Source organism: Geotrypetes seraphini, chromosome 7 (assembly GCF_902459505.1).
Source record: "Geotrypetes seraphini chromosome 7, aGeoSer1.1, whole genome shotgun sequence".
Taxonomy (NCBI): Eukaryota; Metazoa; Chordata; class Amphibia; order Gymnophiona; family Dermophiidae; genus Geotrypetes; species Geotrypetes seraphini.
Genome location: NC_047090.1, coordinates 67,809,554 through 67,825,066, shown reverse-complemented (window position 1 = coordinate 67,825,066; position 15,513 = coordinate 67,809,554). Strand labels below are relative to the sequence as shown.

The 15,513-nt window shown below is 48.6% G+C and overlaps 1 protein-coding gene across 3 annotated transcripts in view; it reads left to right on the top strand.

The window, feature by feature from the left end:
• The window catches only part of FMN1 (formin 1), a 119,532-nt gene that overhangs the window by 12,952 nt on the left and 91,067 nt on the right, over positions 1-15,513 (top strand). For all 3 annotated transcript variants that reach the window (XR_004540101.1, XM_033951595.1, XM_033951596.1), the window contains exon 3: positions 11,490-11,551. Coding sequence is in view for 2 of the 3 variants with exons in the window: in XM_033951595.1 (XP_033807486.1) it covers positions 11,490-11,551 (62 nt within the window). In the remaining variant the exon portion in view is untranslated. The remainder of the gene's footprint in view (positions 1-11,489; positions 11,552-15,513) is intronic.

Sequence of the window (15,513 nt, the reverse complement as noted above, 5' to 3'; positions counted from 1 at the left end):
GGGACTGGGTGATAGGAGGAAAGGGCCAGGACTAGAGCGGTGGTACTTTTGTCAATCGTAGTCCTAATAGTATGGTTAAGGGTTTTCAATAAACATGGTAACAGGCAAGGAAGAACACAAAATATGACAGAGAATACCAGGAAAATTATGGTGAGGGCTTTAAAGAGTCCCGGTTTGGAGGCCCAATCAGTCAGTGAGTTAAGTCCAAACATATCAGCAGAAAAACCCTTCCAAGTCTGGACAGGAACGTGAGCTAATCTGGTAATTTTATCTATGACCTCTTCAACCACAAATCCTTCATCATCTAGTTGTAGACAGCAGTTGGAAAGATTGAATTTGCCACATACCCCTCCTTCAGCGGCCAATAGATAGTCTAAGGCCAGTCGGTTCTGATAGATGGCGGTACGCATCATAGTGTTCGCTTTGGCCAGGGCTCCCAGGGCCCTAGCTGTTTCATTGGTGATAACTTCTAAAACTGCCTGCAGTCGTATGAGGCGGTTAAGCATGTAGATTGGGGTCCGGTACCCAAACATACCATCATCAGCCCAAGTAGCAGGACCGTAGACAGCAATGATGCGCTCCGGGGGCCAAGTGTCATCCCATTTACCGATTTCCAAACTTCTTTCAGGACGGGCCCGTTGATCGAATACTGGGACAGCCAGATGTTCTCCTTCGGATAACGGGAGGAGGAAGAAGGCTGGTTTGATAGTGCCCAGAACACAAGTGCCAGTCCAATTTGAGGGTAGAGTGGGGTATGCCGTTTTCCCACAGATCCAGTAGTATCCTTCCGGTGCAGCCCAAGGGGCAGAAGCAGGCAGGTTGAGGTAGACATTTAATGTGGTAGCATTGCCAGTAGTATTCCATCGTCTGGGTATTTTTAACTTAGGATCTCCGGTCCAATAAGTCCAACCGGGCTGAGAGGTGCTGTTTTTAGTCCATAAGGATTGGCACTGCAAGTGTCCAACACGAGTGGTAAAGGATGGTCCGAGACGCTGTATGCAGTGTTTTGCCAGAATGGAGTTTTTCAGAGGCCAGCTGGGTGCCCGCTGTAAGTTGGGGGTGTAGTTGAAAGACGGGAGGCTGGCCAGCCGGAGCATGGAAACCTGTTTAGCCTCCCATGGCCATTTCTCTCCCATATTTGTGCCCCCGCAGACATAACAGTTTGTCAGATTTAAGGTGGCTCCTATGGCTTCAGCGAACTGTATGAAAAGGTTGCGGGTGGTGGCAGAGGGCACAAAGTCTTGTTGGTCTAGTTTCATATGTTCATAAAAGTCAGGAAACACAATGCTGTGTTGTTCAGGGATCCGGTGTCTCTCAACGAGTTTGATGTGTAAGACAGTACCAGGGTCCGTGCCTTTACCATATATCTGTAGGCCCACAAGATAGCGAGCTTTCCGGAGGCTATCATCGAGGTTCCATTTAAACGGCTGTAGGATAGTGAAGTTAAGTGGATTACAGTTCTGGAGGCCACAGTCAGAGGTAGTCACCCCCTTGGATAATATGGCTCGGGTGGTAGGCAGTCGGGTCATACCCCAAGTAGCCCAGGATACACATCTCCAGTAGTTACAGTAGTAGTGTTCGGAAGACCCTTCACAGTGGGACGGCTTCTGTCCCGCCAGGCACATGTATTTATCATTGTGCATATATTCCCTCCTCCATGCCAGGGCACCACAACGTCCAAGGAAGGTGGGGTTTTGGTCCATGGCATGGCAAGCATCAAAGAGGACTGAGGCCGGGACATAGGGATTAGTGACCAGGGTTTGTTGAATCAGGGGGCCCTGATCCCAGACTGACCTGACCTCTATCCAAGTATCCCTATTAGTTGCTTTGGGGTCAAAACAGATCTGTGAGTCTCCATTATTACATATAGAATATTCAACCTTGTTATATATACATACAGGGGTCACTAGTTGACCCTTACACTCATAATTAGTTTGAAATCTAATAACATTTTCCGTTTTGCCCCCATTGTCCACTAGTGCCACACAAGGGGCACACCCAGGCGTGGGAGGGGTAGGGGACATGGACAATGTTGGCAAGACGCAAATCACAAGCAGTATATACACAACAGAGTTCATATTAAATATCTTGACAGATCTCTGGATCAGACGTGCGTGATTACTCTTCCAGAGTGTGGGGCAGCCGTGTGATTTTCAGTTGAAGGTCAGTAGGCCCTTTTTCACAAATATACTCAGCAGCGGGCTTCACACGGCTGTAGTGAATCCAAGACTCGTGGCGGGACAATTTGACAGCTGTGGGAGAAGCAAGTAAGACAGTGAAAGGCCCTGTCCAAAGGGGTTTCAGCGGTTCTTTCTTCCATACTTTTAGCCACACTTGATCCCCAGGTTTGTAGAGGTGAACAGGGGTTGTAATTGGTAGCGGGGCTCTAGAAATGACCCAGTTCTGTAATTTCATAATGGTCTTTCCTAGCTGCTTTATCTCTGCGTCTGTGATAGCGTTCCCTATCTGTTCAAGAGACTCAGGGTCTGGGCTGACTATCGGCGGGGGTCGGCCATACATGAGCTCAAATGGGGACAACCGATTGCGTTTACCTGGGGTACAGCGGATGCGAAATAGAACAGAAGGAATCAGTTTGGGCCATGGCAGGCGGCTTTCCTCTGCCGCTTTTCCGAGGAGGGTTTTAATAGTTCTGTTGATGCGTTCAACTTGGCCAGAGCTCTGGGGGTGATAGGCCGCATGTAATTTCCAGGTGATTTGCAGAGCCCGAGAAACAGCTTGTGTGACTTGTGATATGTAGGCGGGGCCATTATCGCTGCCAATCACTAGGGGCAGGCCATAGCGAGGGATGATGTCATGGAGTAAAGCCTTTACTATTTCCCTACTTTTCTCTGTGCGCACTGGGTAGGCCTCTGGCCACCCAGTGTGGGAATCAATGAAAACCAGGAGGTAACGGAACCCATGGGAGGGGGGCAAGTGGGTAAAATCAGTAGAGAGGACTTGCATGGGGTGTGAACCGATAGGCTGGTGACCAGGAACGGGGGACCTGACAGAAGAGGGGTTGTGTCGGAGGCAAATGACACAGCGGAGCAGGACATGGGAGATGAGTTGAGAGAGATTCGGGATATAGAAATTCTGTCGGAGAAGAGTGCGGAGAGCTGGGTTACCGGCATGAGAAAAATCGTGTGCACGTTGGACAACAGTGAGGGCCAGGAGTTGAGGGACGTACAGGAGGGGGGTGGATGTGTGAGAGGAAGGTATAGTAATCCATCCAGATGGGAGGGTGCAATGGCCAGATTGCTGCACGGCCCACTTGCGCTCGGGGTCAGTGTACTGGGGGGAAAGGGAATGAAGGAAAGGTTGAGGGGAGGAAAGGGATAACAGAAGAGGGGGTGTGGACGGACCTTGGAGGGCTGCCTGGCGAGCCGAGCGGTCAGCCAAGGCATTACCGCGGCTGATGAAGTCACGGAGGCGACGGTGGGCCCGGCAGTGCATGATAGAAACTTTGGAGGGTAGCAAGATAGCATCCAAAAGGTCCAGGATGAGTTGGTGGTGTTGGATAGGGGATCCAGAGGAGGTGAGGAAGGAACGCTGGCGCCAGAGGGCAGCGTGGGCATGAACAGCTAGAAAGGCATATTTAGAGTCAGTGTAGAGGTTGCAGGTGTAGTTAGCACAGTATCGGAGGGCAGCTGTGAGGGCCACAAGTTCGGCTGCCTGGGCTGAGGGGGCAGGAGTTAGGGAACCCGAAAGGATAACTATATCTGTAGTGGTCACCGCATATCCGGAGCGACGAGTCCCGGACTCGTCCAAGAAGGAGGAGCCATCTGTGAAAAGGATATAGTCCGGGTTGGACAGTGGGCGATCAGAAAGATCAGGGCGGGAAGAGTAGACAGAATCGATAGCATGAAGACAATCATGTGACAAGGAAGAGGGGGCTGCAGTGGAGAGGAGTGACAAGGAAGAGGGGGCTGCGGTGGAAAGGAGTACAGGAAGCAGGGTGGAGGGATCAAGGGGGCTCACAAGGACGAGGGAAAGGGTGGGGTTCTCAGAGAAGAGCGCAGTATATTTCAGGAGACGCTCATTTGATAACCAGAGGTGGGCCCGATAGTCCAGGAGGGAGAGGACATCATGCGGGACATGAACTGTCAAGTGCTGACCAAAGGTAAACTTAGAGGCATGGGCCACTAAGTCAGCGGCAGCGGCTACGGCCCGGAGGCAAGGGGGCCAACCAGAGGCGACAGGGTCAAGTTGCCGGGAGAGATAGGCAGCAGGGCGTTTCCAAGAACCGAGGGTTTGCAGAAGGACTCCTGAGGCAATTCCGGACCGTTCATGACAGTATAAGTGGAAAGGTTTCTCAGGATCGGGGAGGCCCAGAGCAGGGGCCGACAGAAGTGCAGAGCGCAGGGAGTCATGGGCCTTTTGTTGGGTGGAGGTCCAAAGGAAAGGTGAGCGATCAGGCCCTTTGGTAGCCTCGTAAAGGGGTTTAGCCAGAGTGGCAAAGTCAGGTATCCAAAGACGACAGTACCCAGCTATGCCGAGGAAGGTGCGGAGAGATTTACGGTCAGTCGGGGTGGGCAGAGAACACAGTGCCTCAGCCCGATCAGGTGGTAGGGAACGCTGGCCCTGTGAAATGGTGAAGCCGAGGTAGGTGACTGAGGGCAGAGAAAACTGAGCCTTCTTGAGGCTGACCCGATATCCACAGTCGTATAGGTGGAGGAGCAGGGAAAGGGTGTGTGTGTGCGCTGAAGAGAGGTCAGGGCAACATAGGAGGAGATCATCAATGTACTGGAGAAGGCAGGCAGGGGGTGGAAGGGAAAAGGAGCTGAGGTCTTGGGCTAATGCCGTACTGAACAGGGTTGGGCTGTTTTTGAAGCCCTGGGGTAATCTGGTCCAGGTTGCCTGGGTAGGGGATCGGGAAGGGTCAGGGTCCGGTCGCTCAAAGGCGAAAATGGGTTGACTGACCGGGGCCAGTCGGCAACAGAAAAAGGCATCCTTAAGGTCCAAGACCGTGAAGACAGTGGCAGAGGGTGGGATATGGGACAGGAGGGTATAGGGGTTGGGAACCAGAGGGTGGATATCAGTGGTGCGAGAGTTAACTGCACGAAGATCCTGGACAGGGCGGTAGTCAGGGGGATCTCCAGGTTTGAGAACCGGGAGGAGGGGAGTGTTCCAAGGGGATGTACAGGGACGGATAAAGCCATCTCGGGCAAGGCGATCCAAATGAACAATGATAGAGGTCAAAGCCCGTTTAGGGATATGATACTGTTTGATTGAAACTGGAGTGGCAGCAGGTTTCAGGTCAATCACAAAAGGAGGAATGTTGTGTGCCAATCCAGGAGACCCAGACTCAGCCCAAAGATCAGGAGGAACAGTAAGGAGGTAGGACGGGACAGCGGGATGAGGAGCCGGTTCCCCGGAGGGAGACTGCATGAGGGAACAGAGACGGGAAGACAAATGCTGATCTAGGGGTTGACTAGCGAGGAGAGGATCATCAGGAATGTGCAGGGAAAATCCTCGTGTGGTTATGGAAATGGAAGCGTGCAAGGCCTGTAGAAGATCGCGGCCCAGCAAGGGGATAGGGCAGGAAGGCATATATATGAACCGGTGAGGGATAGCATGGGGGCCGAGGGAAACTGGCAACGGTTCAAGAATGGGGGCAGCGGCTTGGGATCCCGTGGCGCCGGAGACCTCAATTGTATCTGGGGAGAAACGACTGAGGGGTTTAGTGAGAACGGAGTGCTGAGCACCTGTGTCAACCATCATGGTGACTTTGTGGTTCCCTATTTGGACATCGACCAGGGGTTCAAGGGAACCTAGGGAGTAGACGGGCAGGACATGGGTCAGTCGTACTCCCGAAACCGGTCTGTCTCAGTATTCACCATCTGAATCAGGGGCAGTGTCCTGGACCATAGCGATACTAGGGAGTGGTCGGGGAGCCAGAGAGGGACCGGCACGGGGTCCAGGCCTACCGGAAGCGGCTGGGGGTCCGGATCGGGGATTAAACCGATCCTGAGAGGGTCGATTAGGACATTCATTTTTCCAGTGTCCTGATTGTTTACAGTAAGCACATTGATCTCGGGCCAGATCAGGGCGGGTTCCTGGACCCGGTGTGAACCCTGGACCAGCGGGAGCAGAAGGGGGGCCAACCTTATAGGGAGTGCGGAGGGCTAGGGCAAAGAGGTCTGCCTTTCGGCGGAGACAGCGATCAGCTTCCCGCCGAGCGGCAGTGTCGCGGTTCATAAAAACACGCTGAGCTATTTCTAACAGCTGGGTAGTTGTCATGCCAGCGAATCCCTCTTGCTTTTGAAGCTTACGGCGGATGTCAGGCTGGGCTTGGCTGACAAAAGAGGTATTTACCATGCGTAGATTTTCAGGGAGTTCCGGGTCAAAAGGGGTATAAGTACGATAGGCTTCGGTCAGGCGTTCAAGAAACGCAGCGGGAGATTCATCAGGTTTTTGCATGATTTCGGCTACACGAGTAACATTTATGGGTTTCCGAGAACTCTGAACTAAGCCCTGTATAATATATTTGCGATACGAATCTAGTAAAGTCATGTGGGCAGGTTGATCAGGTTGCCAGGAGGGATCTGTGTCAGGGAAATGTATCGTAAGCCAGTTGTCAGGATTCGGGTCCACGGAGGCTAAAGTTTGGGCATGTTTCCGGGCCTCAGAAAGGGCTCGGCGCCGTTCTTCAGTGCTCAATAGGCAGACTAAAAGTTGCTGACAGTCTGCCCAAGTGGGCAGGTGGGTCTGGAATATGGAGGTAAGGAGATCAATAGTAGCTTGAGGTTTTTCAGAGAAGGGCGGACAGTTCGTTTTCCAATTATAAATATCAGTGGTTGAAAAGGGGGTGTATACCAGATGGGTTATCGGAGGTCGGGGAAACCCATGGTCATCCGGGAGCTGGGCGGTGAGAGTATGTCGGAGGGGAAGTATGGCAGCGGGCTTATCAGGACGATGTCGAAGACGAGATTGCAAGGGGGGGCTGCAGGATGCCTGGGGGTCAGGTTGAGGGTGGAGGGCTTGTTGGGGAGGTAAATCAGGGGATGGGGGTAAATCGGGATCCTGAATATCACCGTCACCAGGACCGACAGGAACGTTCAAATCGGGTCGAGGGGTATACGAAGGAGGGGGCGCTGAGGGTTCCAACGGATCCGGTCCACTATCTAATGGCTCGGATAAAACTGGGCAGTTTTCCTGGACCTTCCGCCGGAGGGCCATTACATGCACTAAGGTAGCTTTGTCCAATTGAGGTTTAAGCCAGGAAGGTTTTAGTCGGACCGTATCCAACCAACTATCTATATAAGGGAACTGATCAGGATGTCCCTCAGTGGGACTGGTGACACGGATATATACCTGACGTATAATATTCAAATCCAGAGTACCCTCGGGGGGCCATCCTACACCGAAAGTGGGCCATTCATATGCACAAAATTTAGTAAGGGTAGATTTTGTCATTTTAGGGTCGCCATAATCGCCAGAAAAGGCGGTAGTAAAATGGTTAAGCATAATCTGAAGGGGGTCGGTGGGCTTGGTGCTGCTCTGACCCATATTATACAATCTGTATATGCACTCAACAAAAATTCCAATTTCCAGAAACCAGAATCCTATATACCTCCCCGCGCTTCACGTCGGATTAAGAAGTTACTAGACAGGAAAGGTAGAGACAGGATAGAGAAGAAATCAACTTCTCACTTACCAAGACAGGTCCGGTACCGGCACAACAAAACCAGGAGCCAGAAATCTCCACCGATTTGTTCCTTCTCGAGGTGCAATCCGTTGTCTTTGACGAGAAACCGTTCCTGGTCAACCACCAGGTTAATGCCGGCTATTACGGGTCTCGTAGAAGGCAAGGTTTGAAATCCTCCGAGGGAGACGATCGTGCCAAACAGGCTCAAGTCTGTAGATCAAGTCCCTGTTCGGGCGCCAAATGAAGGTACCTTTTGGGATAAGGCCCTTCGTTAGTAGTGCAGAGACTTGAGCCAGAGACCGAAGAGATTTAAAAAGGCTTTTATTTAAACAAGCATATGCTGGACTTCTGAGCAGAACTGGCTGCATAAACAGAAGACCCTGAGAATTTCAAACACAAAGATTATATAGGGTCCTAACCAGTCCGAACCAGTTTGACCAGTTCTGACCAAAAGGTAGGAGCAAAGAGAAAAACAAAACCATAAATCCATCCTATAATCTACACATCTTAGGCTAACTAGCATCTACATTCCTCTGCCTCCTGGCTGTACCAGGCACTAAGACAGATACATAGTACAGGCCTGCATGCATACGTGATTTCTCAGAGCAGTAAAATGGAGTCACAACTTGTTCTTTGTACTGATTATGACCCACTGATCTAAAATAAAGCTTTCTTCATCTACACCGTGACCCAGCCATGTCAGCTAGCTAGGGATCCTTCAAAATTGTTTTAGCACACAAAACTTTAGATCAGTGAGCATATGATTTGCTTGATTCCAATGTTCAACCAATGGAGAATCAATCTTATTAGTCCTGATGCAACTTAAATGCTCTGCAATTCGAATTTTTATCGCTCTTTTAGTTTGTCATGTATAATTTAGGGCAGGGACAAAAAAAATCCCAGAAACCATTTGTCTTGATTTGCAATTAGACTTAGATCGCAATTCAAAATTGATATTAGTGTTAGGGACATGGATTTTCTGAGTGTGCATAGAATACTGACAGTACCTACAAGCACCACAAGGAACATGACCAGCATTAATATTGATATTAAATTCAGCACACTGTTTTAAATGTTATACCACGTTTAAAGGCAAAGCAGGGTCTCTCCATAAACTCAGGATGAAAACCCAATAATTACCCTACAAAGCAATCATTGTTTTGGCGGAACTCTCTCTGGTTATGGTTGTCTTGTGTGGCATGGACTCCTGCCAAGCGATCATTGTTTTTGCGGAACTCTGGTTATGGTTGTCTTGTGTGGCATGGACTCCTGCCAAGCGATCATTGTTTTGGCGGAACTCTTTCTGGTTATGATTGTCTTTTGTAGCATGGACTCCAGAAGCAAAAGTCCTTCATCATCCCAGAAGACAGTTGCCATGCCTTTGCCTGAAAATTTTTCTTTCTTGAAAATTTTTGGGGTGGGGGATGACTTGTTTTTCCACTGCATGACTCCATTTTCGATTCAGGTTCTCTGTGATAGACCCAAGTCTCATCTCCAGTTGCCAAATAAGGAAAAAATTACACTTCGTCTTCACAGAGAATCTCCACGTTCTCCTAACAGCATTGGAGCCTCGTGGCCTTCTGACATGGTATCAGTATTCTTGGAACTCATCTTGCACTAACCTTGGACATGCCTAAATTTTCATAAATTATTTTCCAAACTGTACATGCCGAGATGCCCATTTCTTCAGCTACTCGGGAAACTATAATTCGTCTGTCTGACAAAATTAAATCTTTGACTTTCTTACACATTTCTGTGGAAGTTGCTTCCATAGGCTGTCCAGCGTGAGGGTCATCTCTAATGGACTATCTACCCCACTTAAACTGCTTGCTCCAAAATTTTACTCTGTAGGATTATGGGGCAGACTCACCATAAACTGCAGTCATGTTTTAATAGATCTACTTTGGCTTTTTCCTTTCTTTGCTGAGAATTCTTATCACTGAATGGTGCTCCAAATATAGCAGTTTCTTACTTGATTTGCATGAGGACTCTCCTGACACCCTGTCTCTTGGAATGTTAAACTTACACTGAGCCACAACTGTGCTTTGAGTAGCTTTGAGATAGGTCTCAACCTGCACAGACATATTTCAACACGCTTGCTACTTTCTTTCATACTCAGGTAGATAAATTATTGAATACCCCTTGTATCCCTCTAACAGACAGTTACCTAAGGAACCACATGCTAAAAGTCCTGAATCACACTTGGAACTTAGCATGGCTTTCTATCTAACCTTGGACCATAGGAAGGAAACCATTGTCCTAACCTGAGTTGTAGGATGTACATGGAAGAGTCTTTAGCTCCTTCGGTGAGCTTTTGGATTCCAAACTGATGTTTCACAGCTGGCTCTGAATAAGCTGTAGCAAACTACTCAAGGTACATAGATAGGATTCCTATTCTCTGTTCTCAGAGTCTCAGTTTGTGTTTTCTTCCTCCCTCTCTCTTTCCCAGCAGCAGCCAGTCCTAACAACACCCCTCCCTCCTCCCGCCCTCTGGCCCCCGAAGCAGCAGGCAGCCAGTCCTGACAACAAAGAAACATGATGGCAGATAAAGGCCAAATGGCCCATCCAGTCTGCTGTAGAGACACTTGTCTTCCTCATATACTATTCCAGATCACTGTTTACCATCAAAAAGAGGAGGACTGTCCTCCTTCCAGCCCAACACAACTATACAGTTATTAACAAGGTACAAACTTTAACTTTGTCAAAGTACAGCCTTTTTCTTGCCCTTCTTTACAGTAGAGAGCTGCAAATCTCTATGTTGGTCTTCTTGTGTTCCTGGCAATTCTCTATCTGACAAGGCACAAACATTGCTTCCTACATTTCAGGAAACCATCGTCAAACCTCTCACTACATCCTTGCAATCCTGGGGTTCATTCTAGAGCAGGGGTGTCAAAGTCCCTCCTCAAGGGCCGCAATCCAGTCGAGTTTTCAGGATTTCCTCAATGAATATGCATGAGATCTATTTGCATACACTGCTTTCTTTGTATGCTAATAGATCTCATGCATATTCATTGGGGAAATCCTGAAAACCTGACTGGATTGCAGCCCTCAAGGAGGGACTTTGACACCCCTGTTCTAGAGGCTCCTTCCCTCTGAGCCTTTCCTAGATTTTTTTTTGTCTCTGTTGGCTAAACCTTGCCCTCCCTGCTAAGCACTCTAGGGCTAGGCCCTGTGAGGGAGTGTGCTTAAGGGGGTACCACCCATTTCCTGTACACTCCATCTCTAAGGAAGCAGAGTCCAGGGTAACGTCAAAATTTCTTCAGAAAGGATGGTGGATGCATAGGAAAGCCTTCCTTTGAAGACGGTAGAACAAAAAAATATGGCAGAAATCAAGAAAATTTGGAAAAATAGAGAAGATACTTAGATATTGGGAAGTGAGGGCAAAAATAGAGTAAAAGTTAACTCTGGAATTTCAGTGGCAAGGCAGAATGGACAAAAACAGGATGAGACCTCTGGTATCTTATCAGTCTGTTGGGTTTTTTTCTTGATTGAGGGCCCCTTTTATCGAGCTGCGCTAGAGGTTTTAGCACAAGCCAGTGCGTTAAATGCTCCGACACTCATAGAATTCCTATGAGCATCACTTACCTCACTGGCCCATGCTAAAAAACCTCTAGCGCAACTTGATAAAAGGGAGGGTGAGTTATCTGAAGAGTCAAGGTAAGGTGTCATAGCATCCATTTTTGTCATAATTTATCAGACAATGTGAACAATAAAAGGAGACATAATGATGTATGAGTGTTAGAAGTTGAATTTTTAAGGCTGTGAGCTCATTGAGGGCTAAAACTAGATCATTATAAGGAAAGCATCTCTTTCTTGCTAATTGCTCTTCTTTCCTGAACAGAATATCAGGCGGCCATACTTCACCTGAAGAGGGAACAGAAGGAGGAAATTGAGAAGCTGAAGGTTTGTACTCTCTCAGTGCATTGTGATTACTGCATCTTGCTGTCGCCTCTGCAATTTTCTCCTTGGGAAGATCGCTGTCACTTTTTAAAATGGATTTAATTTTGTTTCAGATTTCCACAAGAAATTGTTTTTCCATCCTGCTCTCAAAATGCAGTTGATCAGCAGTGACTAATAGCAGATAAAGTTGGCATGCCATTGAATTATATCTTACATTACAGCAATGTATGACTGTCCGTCTTTCCCAGCCCTGCTACTATGAAAAAAGATGTCCCTGTTGCCTTTTCGGTGGGACACTTTAATGACACCGCCAACGGTGGAGAAGGGTTGTTTAGCCTCTGCACTGCCGGGATATGGTTCTCCTTCTCATAAGAACATAAGCAATCAATTCTCCTATTTCTTTTTCGGTGCCACTCAAGCTGAAACTTTTTTCTGTCAGCATTGGCGGGTATTCCCTCCCCCGCTGGAACCAAGGCAGGGCCCTGAGGGGAGGGAGCCATATCAATTGATTCGTGCCGGCTAACAGCGACTTCGATGTTGTAGACATTCTGAGTGAAGCTGTCTTCATGGTCCTAGTGGCCGCCGTGTAACAACAAACGGCAGGCAAGTATAGTGAAGAGAAACAGACTCGCAATTTCTCTGAAGAGAAAAACTGTTGGTTTTTCTGATTTTTTTTAAGGTTGTTAGAAGGAAAAAATACTTGCGGTTAGTAGCATTGTCATTTATTTTGAAAGGTCAGTTATTCTGTCACTGAGGGGAGTTGGCAAACCGATGAGACAATAAATGACTTAATTTTTTTTTTTTGAACTGCCCCTAGGGCTAGAAAGCCAAAGCTTTCTGACAAAAAGTACTTGTAGTTATAAATTTGAATGTTTTCTCTGAGAAGGGGAGAGCCGCAACTGTTCAGGAGCGGGTCAGAGAAAACCTGACAGGAGCAGTGGAGGGGGCTCGAGGAGCAGGGCAATCCTGCACATGCTCAAAAGCTTACTGTATCTAGGGGAGAGTCCGACGCAATTGGCTCAATCAGAGACTTCACCAACAAGTGGGGCTGCATATCCCCTGCCTGTCTCTGGAGAACATCCTGAAATATAGTGTTCCACTTGAGAACACAACATCTGAGGATGAGAGTTAAATAGCTTAAAAGTAGTCAAGAGCTGATTAAATCTAGACTGGTCATTTATTGCTAACATAGTCACATCCATTCTCTGCAAGGCTTCCGGCTGACTCTCAGCAGAAAGAAGCGTCTGTTGTCCCAGAACACCAGAGATTATCAGGCATAATATGTACTACAGGTTTTCCTGAAGAAGGGAGTTTTCCAGAAACTGAGCTCAGTAGAACAGACCTGTGTGAAACATTTAATGAACTTACTTCATTGCAAGATAAGTTGAAGTTTTTTTGTTACTTTCACAGAGCTTCACCCCAGTGGCGTACCAAGGGGGGGGACAGGGGGCGGTCTGCCCCGGGTGCAGCCTTAGGGAGGGTGCACAGCCAGCCAGGTCCGGAAAATTCCTGGGCTGCAATGGCGACGGCACTCAGCGGCATCGGCGACAGCACTCAGCGACATCGGCGCCCTCCCCCCTGGCGATGGCCCTCAGCGGCATCAGCGCCCCCCCTCCTCCACGACGGCACTCAGCGGCATCGGCGCCTCCCTGCGACAGCACTCAAGTTTGGCCTCCTTCTCCCGGCATCAACAGAACTTCAGATCGGCAACAGGTGCTCAGTCAAAAGCTTCCCCTGACTCAGCTTCCTGTTTCCACCCAGGCAGTTCAGTCAGAGGGAAGCTTTTGACTGAGCACCTGTTGCCGATCTGAAGTTCTGTTGATGCCGGGAGAAGGAGGCCGAAATTGAGTGCTGTCGCAGGGCGGGCGCCGATGCCGCTGAGTGCTGTCGTAGGGAGGGTGCCTTGCCGATCTTGTTGCCAAAATCGGAAAGGTGAGGAAGGGAAAAAGATGGGCCTGTGGTGGATGGAGAGATTGAGAGAAGTGGACAGATGATGGAAGTGGGGAGAGAGAAGAGGGCATAGAAACATAGAACATGACAGCAGAAAAGGGCCACGCCTCATCTAGTCTGCCCACACTAATGGCCCACCCCCCTAACTACCTCCATGAAGAGATCCCACTGCCAATCCCATCTTTTCTTAAAATCTGGCACCCTGCTGGCAGATGATGGAAGTGGGGGGAAAGAGAGAGAAGGTGCAGATGATGGAAGTGGAGAGAAGGGGGAGAGAGAATAGGGCAGATGATGAAAGTGGGGAGAAGGGGCAGATGATGGAAGTGGGGAGAAGGGAGAGCAAATGCTGAATGGAAGTGGAGAAAGAGAACACATACTGGATGGAAGGCGGGATAAAGAAAAAAGACATATGCTGGATGGGGGAAGAAGATAGAATTAGTGAGATAGTGGAGGGGTGAAGAAAAGGGGTGGCATGCTGTGGGTAGACATAGTGAAAAGAGGGAATTTGAGGACTGCATAGTAAGAATGAATTTAATTTAGGCGGACGCAGAAAATAAAGAAGGAAGACCAGAGAAGGAAAGGGAAGGGAGAGAGGAGAGAGAGATGCCAGAGAACGGGGAAGGAGACAGAGATATCAGATCTGAGTGGAGGAAATGAGAAGAGAGAGATGCTAAAAACCACAGGGGGGAGGGAAAGAGAGATGAAAGGAGAAAGATGCCAGACCATGAGGGAACAGTGGGAAGATGATAGATGCCAGACCAAAGGGGGGGTCTAGAGGAGAGATGGCAGGGGGAGACAGACAGTTTCTGGAAGGGGCAGACAGTGGATGGAGCGGGCAGATGCTGGATTGAAGAGACAGGGCAGACGCTGGAAGGAAAAGATTAAAAAGAAGATAAAAGCAGAAATCAGAGACAACAAAAGGTAGAAAAAAATCATTTTATTTCTATTTTGTCATTAGAATATATCAGATTTGAAATATGTATCCTGCTAGAGACATAACTGGGGACTGTAAAGCCCAGGCAGTGCTTCTTTAGCTTCCAGCTGGCTTAGGGCTCTCTCGGACCAGGGGGCATTCCCCTAACACTTTTCCTGTCATGTGTGACTGCAGTATTCTGTTAGCATGATATTTCAGTGTAGCATTCTATAATAATTTGGCTTGTTCAGTTTTCTTGATAGTAGAGGGGATATATGTGAAGGGCAGGGGAAACAGGGGTTTTGTTGGTTCTTGCTCTGTATATTTATATTTATAAAATGGCAATTGTACAGAATATTTTTTTTTCTTTTTATACTTTAATAAAATATGTTCAATATAAAATCATAACTGAGACTTATGCGGATGGGATCAGATGGTTTGCGGGGACTGAGCTTGCGGAGATGGGGTGGAAATTAGTTTTTTTAATTTCAGTCTTAGTAGTTTGCCGGTCCACAAAATAATTCTTTTACTTCTGCTGGTCCACGGGTGTAAAAAGGTTGAAAAATACTGCTCTAGAGCAGAGTCAGCAGCTGCGCTGAGGTGCAGGAAGGTCCCCCGATGACGCGTCTGCCGGCTTTGCTCCGAAAGAAATAAGTTATGTCAGAAGAGATGGATCCAACAGACGCAGTCATCGCGGGTCTTTGCCACAACTCCCTCCGATGCAACTTACTTCTTCCGGAGCAAAGCCTGGAGTCATCGCAGGACCTTCCAGCACGCGGCTGCTGACTCTGCTCCAGAGCTAGTACGTCAGAGTGGGGTGTACCGGCAGCCGGCAGCTACAGTCATCGTGAGAAAGGAGCAGGACTGCTGGAATGAAAGAGTGGTGCAGGGAGAGAAAGGGGGCAGGGTGGAATGGAAGGGCGGTGCTGATGGAATTGATGTACAGGGAAAGGGGAGAGAGACATAAGGGGGTAGGATACTGGATGGAATTGGATTGGAGGGAAAGAAAGGGGGCAGATGCTAATTGAAGAGGGGTGGATGGAGAGAGAAAGGGCAGACATTGGATGGTAGTGTGGCGGGTAGAGGAGGAGCCTATGCTGGA